General features: G+C 37.6%; 1 protein-coding gene across 4 annotated transcripts in view; it reads left to right on the forward strand.

The window, feature by feature from the left end:
• kcnt1a (potassium sodium-activated channel subfamily T member 1a) overlaps positions 1–16,598 on the forward strand; it is a 225,710-nt gene that overhangs the window by 128,167 nt on the left and 80,945 nt on the right. For all 4 annotated transcript variants that reach the window (XM_051931758.1, XM_051931760.1, XM_051931759.1 and 1 more), the window contains exons 14-19: positions 533–596; positions 738–846; positions 1,633–1,741; positions 6,146–6,295; positions 7,806–8,044; positions 10,147–10,363. In XM_051931758.1, coding sequence (XP_051787718.1) covers positions 533–596; positions 738–846; positions 1,633–1,741; positions 6,146–6,295; positions 7,806–8,044; positions 10,147–10,363 — 888 coding nt within the window. The remainder of the gene's footprint in view (positions 1–532; positions 597–737; positions 847–1,632; positions 1,742–6,145; positions 6,296–7,805; positions 8,045–10,146; positions 10,364–16,598) is intronic.

The raw sequence follows: 16,598 nt of genomic DNA on the forward strand, positions 1-16,598 counted from the left end.
CGTGTCGTCCCTATCTGGAAAGAGAAGGCTAATCACCTGGATTGCGGCAACTACAGGAGGATAATACTGCTGTTGATGCTGGTTAAGGTCCTTTCTAGGGTCATCCTCAGTAGCATCCATGATCGCTTGCTCACCTACCAATGACGGGAGCAGTCTGGTTTTATGCCGTGATCTTCCCATAGTCAATGGAGCTCTGATTGGGGCTCTCAAGAGACTGAGCAAGGAGTATGAGTGTCTGGGCTTGCGAGTGTCCTGGATAAAAACCAAGATCCAGGCCTTTAATGACCTCTTGGGCACAGCCATCAGCAGTGTGTCTGTCTGCGGAGAGAGTGATGACCTTGTCAAAAGGTTTACTTACCTTGGCAGCGACATTCATGCCTCTGGTTTGGACCTATTTACCTTAACCTGTCTTTTACCTTAACCTTGTCCACACCTGTTCATTCTGTTATGTAATTTGCTGTAACATGTTAAAATGATTAGCAACAGCCCATCTGAAGATTTTCCTGATCTTTTAATTTAATGTTTCCCATAGGATGGATGATGCCGAAGCTTGTTTTATTCTCAGCAGTCGAAATGAGGTGGATCGAACAGCAGCGGTAAGATGACTTATCTTTTATGTTTACTTCACATCCAAGGCTTAAGCAAGAAGTATGGTATATTATTATAATCATATATATTATCCAGTAGCTATGGTAACATGGCGTTTTATGTAAACATATATACCTTTTTATTTTCAGGACCACCAGACCATCTTAAGAGCATGGGCTGTGAAGGACTTTGCTCCCAACTGCCCACTTTATGTACAGATCTTAAAACCAGAGAACAAATTCCATGTAAAATTTGCAGGTATGCCCTGGGACTGCTGTTGAAATGAGATAATAATAAAAACTGTATATATTCTTCTTTGTAATGTTTCACTATTATTAGTGAGGCTATAGCAAGCTTAGGGTTCAATTTGACCTCTGACAACTCATCATAATAGACTGTTCACCTGCCATATTGAACATATTTTAGTTACAGTCATGGTACAGAGAAAGTGGAATTACGTACATGGCACATTATATTTGGTCCAATTTTATTATCAAGGAGGTTGACCAGGGAACAGTTCATAGAAAGACTGTTTTCATCTATGTCACCAATATAATCTGTTTAGTGGAAAACATTTGAGAATTAGGGAAAATGGAAGAGAAAGCACAGGGGAGAAATAAAGGAGGGCTACGTTATTGTGCTTTTCCTGAAAGAAAACATAGTTTAGAGAGTCAACATGTATCTTCTGTTGTTATCTCGTTTATGGAACACAGAATAGTACTTTTCTTTTCTAATCCATCATAACTGGCACACAGTAGCAAAGACATACTAACATATGTGAGGTCAGATTAAAGTAGAGAAATTGCAATATTTAGGATGAATTTAAATTCATTTAACATGTTCATTTAAGTAATTTGGAAACTAAGAAAAAAGTAAATGGATTTTGATACCCTGAAACTGCAATAGCACTGTCACCCCATGACAATATTCAGTTAATCAGAATGTGCCAAAAATAAAAAGGAATTGAACCAGTCCTAAAAATACCTTAAAGAAAGCAGGAATTTGCCAAATTAGAGAGTGTAACTTACAGAATTTGTCTTGCAGATCATGTTGTTTGTGAAGAAGAGTTTAAGTATGCAATGCTGGCTCTAAACTGTATCTGCCCTGCCACCTCCACTTTGATCACCTTGTTAGTTCACACATCAAGAGGACAGTGAGTATTGTGGGTCTCTCCTTGGCTATGCATTACTGGCTTACTTTTGTATGCTTTTTTTATGCTAAAATTGTATTCAAAAGTATAACATATGTAAAACTAACCTATATATATATTTTTTCTTTTTTGCAATCACACATTTACAGGCCAGCCTCTGCAGACATACTGTATGACATAACAGGCATTATTATTCTTTTTTACTTTCTATATCTCTTTTGGTATTTTGAAATTCCGTTTGGGCATTGATTTTTTTTTTTTGCTTGGACTATGTGTTGCAAACAACTTTGACTCATATTTTATTGATTTACTTAAGGGAATAGTTTTGAAGTTCAGTCCTCGGGGCTCCTGTGGCTGCAGGTTTTTGTTCAAATCAGTTTTGCAATCAGTGAAACACTTTACCGCTAATAACCGTAAATGACTGCATCCTAACGATTGTAAGGTAGGGATAGCTGCCCTGCTAAACTGACATGTTTTTCTCTGATATTTGTTTGAAAAAAAGAAAATATGAAAGTATTACCTTAATTGAACATATTTGTGATTTAATGTGTTTACAAAAAATTAGATGCCTTTGACCAACTCTGAATATATACTTTGTTTGCAATGGTAAAGCACATGATGTGAATGTCAGGTGAGGTACGTTTATTTTTATAAAACACAAGAAATATGGGGAGGACACCAATATGGCTCTTGAGTAGATCTTAAATAGTGCTGGAGGCTGATTAGCAAATACATGTAAGAATTCTACTTTATTCTGTACATGTGACTATAATGACACTATAACCTTATAAGAAAGAAACCACTAAACATATTAAAAAGCTAAAGACTGCTTTAAATGAGGTAAAACGGGCAAAAACACTACTAAAGTTCCACTGCCACTGGTAGATGATTACAAATTCAGCCAAGCTAGAAAATGTACGCATTGCATAATATTCAAGTGCATTGAGCATTTCACATTTTTTACTTATGTCATCCAAGAGTCAGTTATCACATTATGTTTATTTAATATTTTTGTAACAGTGAGTCATATTCAATAATGAAAGAGATAATAGAAAGCAATTACAGTACATTTGTTAGTGGACTGCATTAAATATGTGCTTTTTAGCAGTTCATTTCAATGTCACGTAATTTAAAATGTAGCCAAAATAAATTTGTGGAGAACATCATTCATACAACACAGATTCCAATTCAAGTGACATAAAAATTTCATTAAATGATGTGTGTTAGTGGTGGAGGGTCTGTGATTTAAACACATTTTTGAAAGTGTACCAAATAGAGTGATACCCAATAATAATCTGGCATAAAATCACTATCAGTAGTACCCTATGAAAGGATCAGAGTTTCTGGTGGACAGGTAAAAGAAGAAAATGTACAAAATATAAAACCTGGAGTAAGCCCTCTAAAGGTAAAATTGAAACCATACACTAATTTGTACTTGAAGCAAAATGGAAGGTTTCTCTGTTTTAACATATACGAGTTTGCTGATTCAACAATACTTTTCAGTGGGAGATTTTGAAATTTCAAAACTTACATCATCATCTGTTTGAGATATGTCAATAAAAATTGAACCATCTTGTCAATTTTCTTTGAAGAATAAGTGTACCAAATTTCAATAAAATCAGTCCACAGGGGTCGCGTTGTTTCATGCAGACAGACAGTCATGGCTATCACAGTTGGTGCTTCTCGCATTATATATGAGCACACCCTCTAACACAGTCACGTGCTTAACAGTTTAAAACTAGGTAACTAATTCTGCCATTGTGTAGGTGTCCTGTTTCAAAAATTATGGTTAGATTTTGGCGCAAAAAGAAAAATATGTCTGAGATACACTAGAATCCATTATAATTTGACATTGCATTAGCATTAAAGGTCATAACTAACAAATATTCCCAGCCATTCTGAGAGTTCTTTTGTGTCATTCAGGCAGCAGAATTTTTGTCATTTCAGTTTTTATAGCAGGATTGGTTCACAAATACAGCTTGGACAGTTCACAAGACAGCTGGAATTTCTTTCATTGTCACAAATGCTTGCTGTATCACAAAGAGGTAAGAGTGCATTATTAGTGATATGTTGTAACAATCAACTATCACCAAGTTGACCTACTAAAACACCAAGGGTGAATTCTAAAATGTTAAAGGAAAAAAAATAGCTATATCCCCTTCAATTTATAATGTAACGAAGCCAACTTTATTTAGAATTTAAATTTAAATCATTAAACAAATATTACTCAGCAGCGAATACACGCAGCTGAAATGAGTTTCCTCCACAGGGTGTCTGGGCTTTCCCTTAAAGATAGGGTGAGAAGCTCAGTCCTCTGGGAGGGGCTCAGAGTAGAGCCGCTGCTCCTCCGCATCGAGAGGAGTCAGATGAGGTGGCTAGGGCATCTGTTCAGGATGCCTCCTGGACGCCTCCCTGATGAGGTGTTCTGGACACGTCTAACCGGGAGGAGGCCCCAGGGAAGACCCAGGACACGCTGGAGGGACTATGTCTCTCGGCTGGCCTGGGAACGCCTTGGGATTCCCCCGGAAGAGCTAGAAGAAGTGGCCGGGGAGAGGGAAGCCTGGGCATCTCTGCTCAAGCTGCTGCCCCTGCGACCTGACCTCGGATAAGCGGAAGAGGATGGATGGATGGATGGATGGATGGATGGATGGATGGATGGATGGATGGATGGATGGATGGATGGATGGATCATTAAACAAATACAGGTGCAGGAATATATATATATAAACAAAAGAAAAAAGGTTACAATAAACTAAAGAGTATGAGTCTGTTAATTTTAACACTTCTAACAAATAAGGTAATTCTCTGTTTTCTTTATGAAATTTGATTGATCTTGCCCACCCCATGAAACTTTTTTGCTTCATGCAATGCTGGTTGTTTTTTTGTTTTTGTGTTTTTTTTTGGTAAAGTCTGAGAACATTCGGTGGGCCTAGTCCAATAAACAAATTATCTGGAAGGTTCCCCATTCCATTTAGAATTCCACAACCACTTTGCAATCCTTAATACCAGTCCCAGCAGTTTACTTTACAGGGCTTGTTTTCCAAAATGGAAGATCTCCTTCTCCCCAGTGTCTTCAGTTCTTGTCCAGTTCTTTTTGTTTTTTTTTTTTTTTTTGCTTCTACCTTCCACAAGATGATGAACTTACTGTCACACTTTGCTTCACTATAAAAATCCAATCAGCATTCCATCCATCGATCCATTCATTTTCCAACCCGCTATATCCTAACACAGGGTCATGGGGGTGTTCTGGAGCCAATCCCAGCCAGCACAGGGTGCAAGGCAGGAACAAATCCCGGGCAGGGTCCAGCCCACTGCAGGGCACACAGACACCCACACATCAAGCACACACTAGGGATCTCAAAGATGATCAGTAGGGTTGAGGTCATGGTTCAGTGCTGTATCAACTCAAGTTCTACATCGAGCTCATCAAACCATTTCTTTACGGGCCTGACATTGTGCAGAGGAACACAGTCATGCTGGACCAGAAAAAGGCCTTCCAAAAATTGTTGCCACTAAGCTGTCAAAAATGTCTTTATATGCTGTAGCATTAGTAGTAATCTGCATAGAAAGTAGCCCCATACCATTTTTCTCCTCTGCCAAACTTTACAGTAGGCACCATACAGTCCAGAAGATGTAATCTGTTATGTTATATCAAAAAGATCTCACAAAAAGAAAGAAAACACTTTAAAGTAAAAAAAGAAAAAGAACATTGATGAATGAAAACTTGTGGCTCATTGGTACATATTGGACTATTATTGTAAAAAGGACTCGTTTAATTTTTGGAAGACACATTTATCTCCACCATCTTTGACATGTACAGTGCTGAGTGTCCTAATACTTGTTCCTAGCACATGTTACATATACAGCACTACCTCACACGTATTGTACTGTCTAAAGCATCAAGTCAAATAATCCAATGTTTAATCTAACTTTAAGGTCAAATGATACAGTAGGGGTTTGCCAAACACCTTCAATGTTCACCAAAAGAACGCTTCATTTTCATGAAATGAAAAGCTACTGGAAATGTAAAAGAAAGCCATGCAATGTTTGGAATAGATGATTCATTCATATCGGCTAATAAATGAATGAAGCTGCAGCCCAAACTGAGAACCAGAGTGCTGCCTACATTTCAAAAGACTAAACAATATTTGGAAATTTTTATAAGGGATAAAACAGAATGGCATGGTTGCATTCTTCATGGAGAAAATCCATATTGAGTGAATGGGAAATTTATTTCCTTTATATATTTTCTATTATTTACTGGGAAATAAAGAACATGTTTATTCTTTGTTTCAAATTTCTTAGAATAGGAAAACCAATCCACTCTTTTCAATACAAATTGTGGAACCTGCAAATTTTGGCCTTTATTTTTTACTCCTTTTTCAATTTCCTCTATTAATATTGCAGGGAAGGCCAACAGTCTCCAGAGCAGTGGCAGAAGATGTATGGTCGATGTTCTGGGAATGAAGTTTATCATATTCGACTTGGGGACAGCAAGTTCTTCGGAGAGTATGAAGGGAAGAGCTTCACCTATGCCTCCTTCCATGCTCATAAAAAGTAAGTTGTTTACTGTCAATAATATGGCTATCCAAGTCAAGGGCATACTAATAAGTCAGTCCCTGCTCTGTGAAGGTTCATCATAATCAAGCAAAGGAGAATATGAAAAACAGAAGATAACTAGGCAGCTACAATATAATTAAAGTAATTTGTGGCAAAATATATTTTATGATATGTAAACATTCCCAATACTCTGTGTAGGGATATCTTTAGTGCTGTGGTGCAGCAGTGATAGCCGCCGTGCCATCATCTATGAAAAGATGTTTCTTAATTTACTGTATATACTTCAGTTTGTATAATATGTAACCATCGATATTTATTAAACATGTAACTGCTGCTCTCCATTGCCTACCAAATACGTCCACTATATCCCATAAACTCAAATCCCTTTCAAATTGTATTTCTTATTGCTCCAGCCCATTTTTTAATTTTTCATGTGTGTCAACAAAAAGCAAACTTCAAGAACTCTTAAGTAGTTGAGTATTGATTATCCAAATAGCAGTTACGAAGCATGCTAGAATTTTAGGAGAACATTTATGTGTGTATCTTTTAAAATACAATATTAGAACTTCTTTTTCACTATTTAATAACTTTTATCAAACAGAAGAATTTAATTTTAAATTAAATCTGCCTTTTGTATATTCATCCAATAAATAAAGAATAATTGTAATCTATCTTTCTGTGGTGGGCTGGCGCCCTGCCCGGGGTTTGTTTCCTGCAGACCCCCATGACCCTGCAGTGAGGATATAGTGGGTTAGATAATGGATGGATGGATGGATGTAATCTATCTTTATGTTTGGGCCATCATGCTACCTGAACATTAATTCCCTAGTATCCATCCATTTGGATTTTCTGTGTCTAAAATCATTTCTCTAGCTTTAACTTAGGTCAAACAATATATCTTTTATTTCCTGCTTGGTAACTACTGGCAGAATAGAGCTGACAATGTCAATGCTGCTGGAAGTACTGGCACCTCATAAATGTTTGAGTGGCCTGCAATTTATAGCAGAGAGCAAGTAGAGGTCAAGTGAGTTAAAATATATTGATTCTTGCAGGTAAATAAGATTGCTAGAATCTACCACCCAGTTAATTGGCTTTCTGAAGCAGTTATGGCATTGGGCTTATGCTGCAGAAAGGGGGCAGTGTATAGTATCTCGAGAGTAAAAATACATACAAGTCTACCTGATCTAACAAAATATCCTGTACTGTTTTGTCATTCATAATCAACTGTATAATATGAAACATAAAGGAAAGAAATTAATCTTTGTTTCCTTTCATTTGCCTAAGAAATATTATAAATGATTCATTTCAGATACACCTTAAATGCAAGTGCTTCAGTACATGTCATGTTTTACTCACCAAGTTGTTTAAGCATTAGTAATTTGACCATTTTTCCCTTTGATGTATTAAAAAGTGTGTGGAATTAAAGTTATAGTGAGTTCTTTATTATGATTGAATATCAATTTGTATGCAGAGCTGATTATTCTGAGAACTTCAATTCACATTTTAGGTATGGTGTTTGCTTGATTGGTGTCAAACGGGAAGACAATAAAAGCATTCTATTAAACCCTGGGCCCCGGCACATCATGGCTGCCTCAGACACATGCTACTATATCAATATTACCAAAGAGGAGAATTCTGCATTTATCTTCAAACAGGAAGAGAAGCATAATCGCAAAGGCATATCTTCAGGGGGCTTTTACACTGGTCCTTCTAGACTGCCTGTCCACAGCATCATCGCTAGTATGGGTAAGCTGTAAAGGTGGAACAACTGCCTATAATTTAAACAGTATATCTGCAGTCTTTACTGTTTGTTCAGTATGGTAGAAAAATGTCCTAGTGTAGCACTATATGTACAGGTTACTACTTTTTCTAGAAATTCAAGGTTTTGAACTATAGAGCAAATGGATGCAGGTTATGACAATTAATTGCTTTTGACAAAGGAGGAATACCACAGATGTATCCATTTTCTGAACCTACTTTTTTCATTATAGGTTTGCAGCATTGAAGCAACCCTGAAACTGATGTGTCACCATCTCATGGCACACTTAAACATCATAGTGCAGAGGGCACACACAGCCAAAAAATAAGTTGTTTTGTCTTGACCCAATACTAGCTCAAAAACACCCCCCACACCTTAAAACAGGAGACACAACATGTAGCTTAAGAAAAAGAACTTGGCTTAACTTCAGACAAACAGTTTTGAAAACACCACATCAATATTATAAAACATGAGTCTGTGATATAACAAAAAGTCGGACAAGTTTATTGTTTGTGGCTCAGGTTTTGTCTTCATGATTTGGCTCAGAAAAAGGTGCACAACACTAAGATGTTAAACCATGTACATACAGTAGATAATGATAACAGCATGTAATACCTTCACTCTTTTATTAGCTAGTGTTCAGTAAGCAATAAAACTCACTCTTTCACATCGTTACCAGAAATTTTGGTGGATTCTAAGATAGCAGCTGTGATTTTATAATTTCTGTCTCTGGATGCCTTATTCTGCAGTCCATATAGCATATCATATTCTCAGTACAAGCTAAAATGCTGATTATTTGTGCATATACAGTATGAAAGCAAAGTCTGGCTGTATAATGTGAAAATATAGTAAATGCATATATATTTGAATAACCAATTCTAATATAAATCACTGTTACAAAATAATTATTGAACATATCTATTGTATACACAGTAGAGAGAGTGAAGAGCACCAAGTTCCTAGAAGATCATATCACAGAGGACCTGTCCTGGACCAAAAACACCAACTATCTTACAAAAAGAGCCCAGCAGCGTCTTTACTTCCTGCGACGACTGAAGAAGGTGCACCCATACTTACCACCTTCTACAGAGGCACCATAGAGAGCGTCCTGACCAGCTGTATTACAGTCTGGTATGGAAACTGCCATGCCTCCGACCGCAAAGCCCTTCAGAGGATTGTGCGGACTGCTGAGTGCATCATTGGCAGCTCTCTCCCCAGTCTGCAGGAGATCTACACCTCACGCTGCCTTCATAAAGCCACTAGCATCATGGCTGACCCCCACCACCCCTCCCACCAACTGTTTACTCCTCTTCCATCTGGAAGACGACTCTGCAGCATCAGGAGCAGGTCTGCGAGATTGTGCAATAGTTTCTTTCCCCAAGCAGTCCGGCTCCTGAACACCATGCTGCCCTCCTCCACACTGGACTCTTTACTCCACACACTATCTGGATTACAAAATACTACTTAATACTGTATATGTTTTTTAGTTTTATATATATATATACTGTATATATATATATATATATATATATATCTTGTGTACTGCACCTTTTGACTCTGGAGGACGATATTTCGTCCCACTGTGTACTGTAAGTATATTGTTAGGATGACAATAAAGCACTACTACTACTACTACTACTACTACTACTACTACTACTACTACTACTACACACATTCATTATCTGGGACACCAGTCTAATGTGACAGAAATAGATACATCTTTTCACTGTGTGAGAAGGGGAAGGGGAAGTCCTGCTCAACTCAAAACCAACAGTATTGTTATGTGTTTATTAATCGTAGGTGGCTGGGTATTAAGAAATTAACTATACATTTGTTAAAGTTGTGGCAATACTTGTATATGTGTGCAACATCTGATTATTAAATAGCTAAGTAAGAAAGGCCTACTGAGTGCTTCAGTTATTTTTTATTTTTTACATAGTATCCATCCATTTTTTTCAACACACTTATCCAGTTCAGCGTTGTTCATATGTTTTCCTTTATTTTCATTTCTTAGCAGAATGGGCCTGCTTGCCTTCCTTAGAACTTTCTTAATACTTGGGAACTGTATTAATTGTCTTCTTGTTTCTAGGAACAGTTGCCATGGATCTGCAGAACACAGAGTGTCAGCCAAATAATTGCACCAAGTTGGCATTGCCAACAGAAAATGGAGCAGAGAGTCGGAGACCAAGTATTGCACCTGTGCTGGAGATTGCAGACTCTGCCTCCATTCTGCCATGTGACCTCCTCAGCGATCAATCAGAAGATGAAATGACTCAGTCTGATGATGAGGGCATTCCAGCTCCCGAGTAAGAATCTTTAAATTTATATTTGTTCTGCTGCTCAGGGCAGAAATCGGATTTATCTTCTACATTGGACATTCAAAATTTCTCCAAATACATTTGCAGCAGAGTAGTTAAGGCTAGACTAGTTTGGGTTATTTCACGCTAGTAATCTTGCTATTGTGTTATATTGTTGAGCACTGCAAGTATGTTTACACAATGTACTTGCAGTGCTCAACAATATAACACAGTTTTATATTTTATTTTATTTTACAAGTTTTTATTGCCACATTTTTCCTCCCCTCTCAATGTTTGACTTTGTTATACCATGTTAAATTTGTAGCCCTGTTTCATATGGAATTTAAAATGGACTTTTTTTTTTTTTTTTTTTTTTTTTTTGGCGATTTAAAGTTTTTTTTCCTATTGTTCCACTGTACTTTCATCATCAACTGGTAGATGTCCAACACAAACAAGAACAGTAAGGGGAGATTTGATTGCATGGACATGAAAGATGATGGCAGATATGAACAAAATGGGAACCTTCCCTGCAATGTGTGTACTTTCTGAGATTCAGTTCCACTTTGCCAGTTTTTTGCCACTTTGCTTTGAGGAAGCTGTGCTTCAACACACAATTTTCTCTGAAACTCAAAAAGAAAGCAGCAATTGCATACATTTATTTTCCACATTCTTGAAAAGAAACTGAAAGTGAAAATAAATGCCCCAAAGGAAATTCCAGAAGAATATACAAAAAAATAATAACCCAAAACTGAAAATCAGAATACGTACAAGATGCAGTATGCCAAAATATCACAAAGAAAGTTTCCATTAAACAAAAGACTTGTTCAAAACAAGCACGGTGAGAAAAGACTCCCCAAATGACAACATCTCTGCAAAGAACTGAGGCAAATACTGTGCTTTAAATAAAGGCACCTCAGGTCAGTGGCGACGATAATTAGCAGTTCACCTTTGTAATTGGTCTGGCTATCAAAAGCTTTAAAAACAGTTAAAGGAAAATTAGGCACAAAAAGCAACAGAACATATCCTTTGATTGAACTTTTTTCTTTATTTGAACAGAAACCCACTTTTTTCATTGACATTAAATTGACTTATCTTGCATCCTTCTTGGGATTATTAACAACAGATAGATATTTAGGTTCTGTAATCAAATGTGAATTCAACCATACTTAATAAAAAAAAAAATCACCACTTTCCATTATTTACCTGCATCAATGCCTCCCCTCACAATCAAGGGAAGTGTTTCCTTATTCAATGCATACTCTTGTGATGGGATGAAATATTCTACTGCTATTTGTTAGCATGCTGAGTTGTTTGAATGAAATGATATTTAGTTCAGCAGTGTGCTATTGTAATTGATTATTTTGTCACAAATAATATGTTAGGCTTCCACATGCTGTTTATCGTGACGTCTATACTGTGCACCATTTATTAATGGTCTCGGTGCTCATTAATTCAGTGATTTTATTACAGGCTTCCTGGTTTAAAGCCTGTATTTCATGTCCATTAGTACCATACTGCTTTCAGCAATCTGACTCCTACTATAGTGTAATTTTTTTCAGGATGTCTGCCTTTGCAGCTATTTCATCAAAGAGGTATTTGAAAATATTAAGTTTTTTTTTAATCCACATCTCTACATAATTTTTGCAACAGTGTTTCATTTTTTAAATGATTATTTTTTTGCACTGCTTCCATCTTTTCTCCCACTATGTTAAAGTTTTATCGCTTCACAAAAAAAAAAAAACTTCAGAGTATTTCTGTACATTACTTTATGCACTTACATATAATGTATGGTACTTCTTGTAATTATTATATTTTTAGATCTACATAGTCCAGGTCGGGTTCAGGATGAGCAAAAGCCTATGTTAAGCGGTGATAACGACCCAGGGTCTAACGTGACTAATTTAGAATTGCCATTTACCCTAACACGCACATATCTGGCATGTGTGACAAAAACTGGAGTACCCAGAAATACCTAAGTACCACAGGAAGGCACTTAAAGAACATCCAGTGACCAAGAGTTTGATTCAAACCCAGTATACTTGAACCTTGGGGAAAAAGCACTAATTACTGTGAACACTTAATTTCAATGGTGTTAGAAAAATAATCTTTTATTCAGTTTTATTCATGAAGTGACAGACATGCAAAAAGTGTTACGGTATTTCATTATTTTTTTAGTAAAACAGTTTCTTTTAACGAACTCAGGGATCCCTGTTTTTTATTGTGCAGAGGATGCCAGATGGAGATGTTTGAAAAAGTGTCCCTTGAATGATTCAGTGGATGCAAATATAGTAGGGGTTGGCCGAGAGGGACCTCAGAAGTAGTCCAGAGAACCGATATAAAAGAAGCCAGTAGTCATTGATTCAGTGAACTAGCATCTGATTGAATGTGGATGTGAATTCACTTGGCAAGTGGAAGGAGAGAGGTGCAAGAAGGGAGAAAGGTAGAAGGTGTAGACAGAGGGAGGTGTGAAAGGTCTTTTTATATTGATTTATTGTGTTTTTGCTTCCAAAGTCTTGCAACCTTCATTATTGCCTTTATTTTTATTAAAACCTTACTTTTCCTTCCATTTTTAGTTTCCTTGGCATTGTTAGATTTGGGACACACCCATATACAGTATAAGGGAATGTGTCTGCCACCATCAGTGTCTAGACCTGAACACTGTTTAAACATGAGATTGAAGCCAATAGCCAGACATTTTAGTGCCTTCTGTGCTTTGTGCTTGTTTCTTTGACAATGATTTTAACTCAGTCACTAAATATGAAGTTAGCACTTATTAACGCCCTATCACACAACACAATTGTTCAGACAATTTTCATTTGCAGTTTTCAGTTACTTAATCTTTGAAGCCCACATTATGATGTATCGTTTGACATCCACAGAATGTCAGTCGGACTGGTCTGTGACATACCCCAACTAAATCATATGGGTTTGACTTTCTTTTAAGTCATAGTGATGGGCTTGAGTGTGTGCAAGAGTTAATAACCAATATGTGCTCACCTGGAAGTACAATGTATAAAATGCAACCTCTGAGGGTTAAGGAAGGTGGGTGCTCCAGCGGACCCCCGTGACCCTGTGTTAGTCATGGAAAATGACTGACTGACTGACTGACAACAGAATGGAAAAAATGAAAAAAGAGCAGGAACTGGAAGTGAACTTGCTATACCTGCAAAGCATTCATACAGATATTGGCACCATCAGGCAGCCCGTTAATCTGGCATCCAGCAAGCCTGTTATATTTTAAAAATTTGAAACTGGGATGGAAAGTCATCTCAGAATCTTCTAATTTGCTATCTCATGCGATTCCTAGTTGTGTGGAATCTGACATCCTCAACACAGCAAGATTCAGCAAATGCAGTCACTGGCTTTGATACCCAGCCTATAAATAATATATTGTGCCACTGGCTTTAGTCCACCAACCTTACCTTTTCAATAACAGTTTTGGCTCAAAATTACTTTCATAGTAATTGCATTTGTTTCTAAAAGTAGCCTTTCTTCATGTTTCTGCTTAACGCTTAAGCAGACATGGTGATTGTAACACTGATAGTAGCTCACATCTTATCATCATCATCACCAGTTTAATGGCCATTTTCCAGGTTTATGCAAGTTGGCATATCAACACTCAGCATGTCACATAAGTATTATAACTTGTCTGCTTTCTCCAAAACTACATTGCCTATATGTAAATTTACACTTACTAAATCCTACACCCTATCTTGTACACTAAGTTAACAAAGCTCACATATCTTTCGGAAATGGATAAATCAGCTCTCAAAGTATGATACCAACAACACTGTGCTGTCCTTTTTTAATATATTCAAGTCATTTAAATATTTTATATTATTTTTATTGTTTTATTTGTGGCATTTATTATTTTTTATCCATTCTTATTTTTTGTTTGCAAAGAAAGGATAATACATAAGATATAAACTATAACAGGAAATATTTTTTATTCTTTTAAGATTGTAATTTATTGATAATAATGTTTATCAGTAATAGAAAGATTCACCTGACAGGTTTGCTAAAAGCAAAATGCAAGATCGGTCAGTATAGGAGATAAAGCCAAAATTGATTTTCTGTTATCTCTAATCTAACTACACTGGCAAGTTATTTTTCTTTTCAGATTAGTACATAAATAAGTATCATGGAGAAAAATAAAGTAGGAATTAATTTCAATATAAAAAAATGATTGAAAAGCATTATTTTATACACCACAGTTTTCTTCCATGCTGAAGGAGGCTGCCTCCAACCCAATAACACACCAGCAAACATACATAATTATTTTCAAGAAAATGATATACCTTCAGAAATTATTAAAATGAGACTTTAATTTTAAAGTGTGCTGTATCCTTTTTAGATGGATTCAGTCCTTGGTTTTTTTTTGTTTCTTTCAAAAGCATCTTGGCCACACTACTGAGCTTTTGCCAAGTGGCAGTTTAACACCCACCTGCAAGTGAATCATTCCAAGCACCAGCCACCCCAAGTAATATGCCTTTGTACTGAAGCCACAATGCACATTTACATTCTGCCTTTTCATTTATGGTAATAGATTACATTTTTTTCCTCCCCCTACACAAATAACTACCACTTAGCTAATATGTGGAAATGTTAAAGGGAACAAAGGACCCGTCACTGCTTCTGCGCCTATTTGCAGAGAGTACAACCTCAGTTTAGTACCTGTATTATAAACCTGTTATAGAACATATTGTTTGGACACAGTAAGGACCATCGTTTATTCTGAACAACATACAATAAAGACATTAAAGTATACCAAGATTTAGATTGTGGTTTAATACTTATGATTATATATTGCTGACTGCTAGAATTTCAGACCTCTCTAGCAGAATACAAGATAGAACGTCATTGAGACTGTTTGTGTATCTTAATTTTGGAATATCTTGTGTGATATTGTTTAATTTTGAGCAGCATATGTTTTAAATGAGCATGATATAGCAATGAAAAATAATAATAAACATTTACAATGTACTCCTCGGGCGGCACGGTGGCGCAGTGGGTAGCGCTGCTGCTTCGCAGTTGGGAGATCTGGGGACCTGGGTTCGATTCCCGGGTCCTCCCTGCGTGGAGTTTGCATGTTCTCTCCGTGTCTGCGTGGGTTTCCTCCGGGGGCTCCGGTTTCCTCCCACTGTCCAAAGACATGCAGGTTAGGTGGATTGGCGATTCTAAATTGGCCCTAGTGTGTGCTTGTGTGTGTGTGGGTGTGTTTGTGTGTGTCCTGCGGTGGGTTGGCACCCTGCCCGGGATTGGTTCCTGCCTTGTGCCCTGTGTTGGCTGGGATTGGCTCCAGCAGACCCCCGTGACCCTGTGTTCGGATTCAGCGGGTTGGAATATGGATGGATGGATGGATGTACTCCTCTGAATCACACCTCCTGACAATATAATACTGTCCCAGATGTCCTTAAAGTAATCAATGTTTGTGACTTCCAAAGTGGATTAAACAATTTATCTGATAAAAAGATGGATAGCCTCCCTTTTTTAACTGCTTCCTGGAAAAAAAGGATTAAGCCATATAGTCTACCCCCAGTATCCAGAATATGTATTCAGTACAGTTTTCTGAGGTACACCTCTTGCATGAATAACATCAAAGACAGGAATTTGAATAAAGCCCACCACTGTCCCTATACTGTACCTGATGGCAGTGTAAATTATTCTTGGCTGTGCTATGCAGTTTCAAAAAAGATTTTCATGCTGCTGTAGATAATTGCGTGAATAGAACAGTTAAATATTAAAATTCCCGCTGTATCTTCTATCTTGGTTTTTAGATTTACAGTGCCTTTGAAACACAATTTTCATAAGCCCCTCCGCATCCATGCAAACCTTATTTAAAGTCACAGACAACCCAGGGCATTGTGACATCAGTATTGTTAATATCCATCCATCCATCCATTGTCTCCCGCTTATCCGAGGTCGGGTCGCGGGGGCAGCAGCTTGAGCAGAGATGCCCAGACTTCCCTCTCCCCGGCCACTTCTTCTAGCTCTTCCGGGAGAATCCCAAGGCGTTCCCAGGCCAGTCGAGAGACATAGTCCCTCCAGCGTGTCCTGGGTCTTCCCCGGGGCCTCCTCCCGGTTGGACGTGCCCGGAACACCTCACCAGGGAGGCGTCCAGGAGGCATCCTGATCAGATGCCCGAGCCACCTCATCTGACTCCTCTCGATGCGGAGGAGCAGCGGCTCTACTCTGAGCCCCTCCCGGATGACTGAGCTTCTCACCCTATCTTTAAGGGAAAGCC

Source organism: Erpetoichthys calabaricus, chromosome 9, assembly GCF_900747795.2.
Source record: "Erpetoichthys calabaricus chromosome 9, fErpCal1.3, whole genome shotgun sequence".
NCBI classification, from domain to species: domain Eukaryota; kingdom Metazoa; phylum Chordata; class Cladistia; order Polypteriformes; family Polypteridae; genus Erpetoichthys; species Erpetoichthys calabaricus.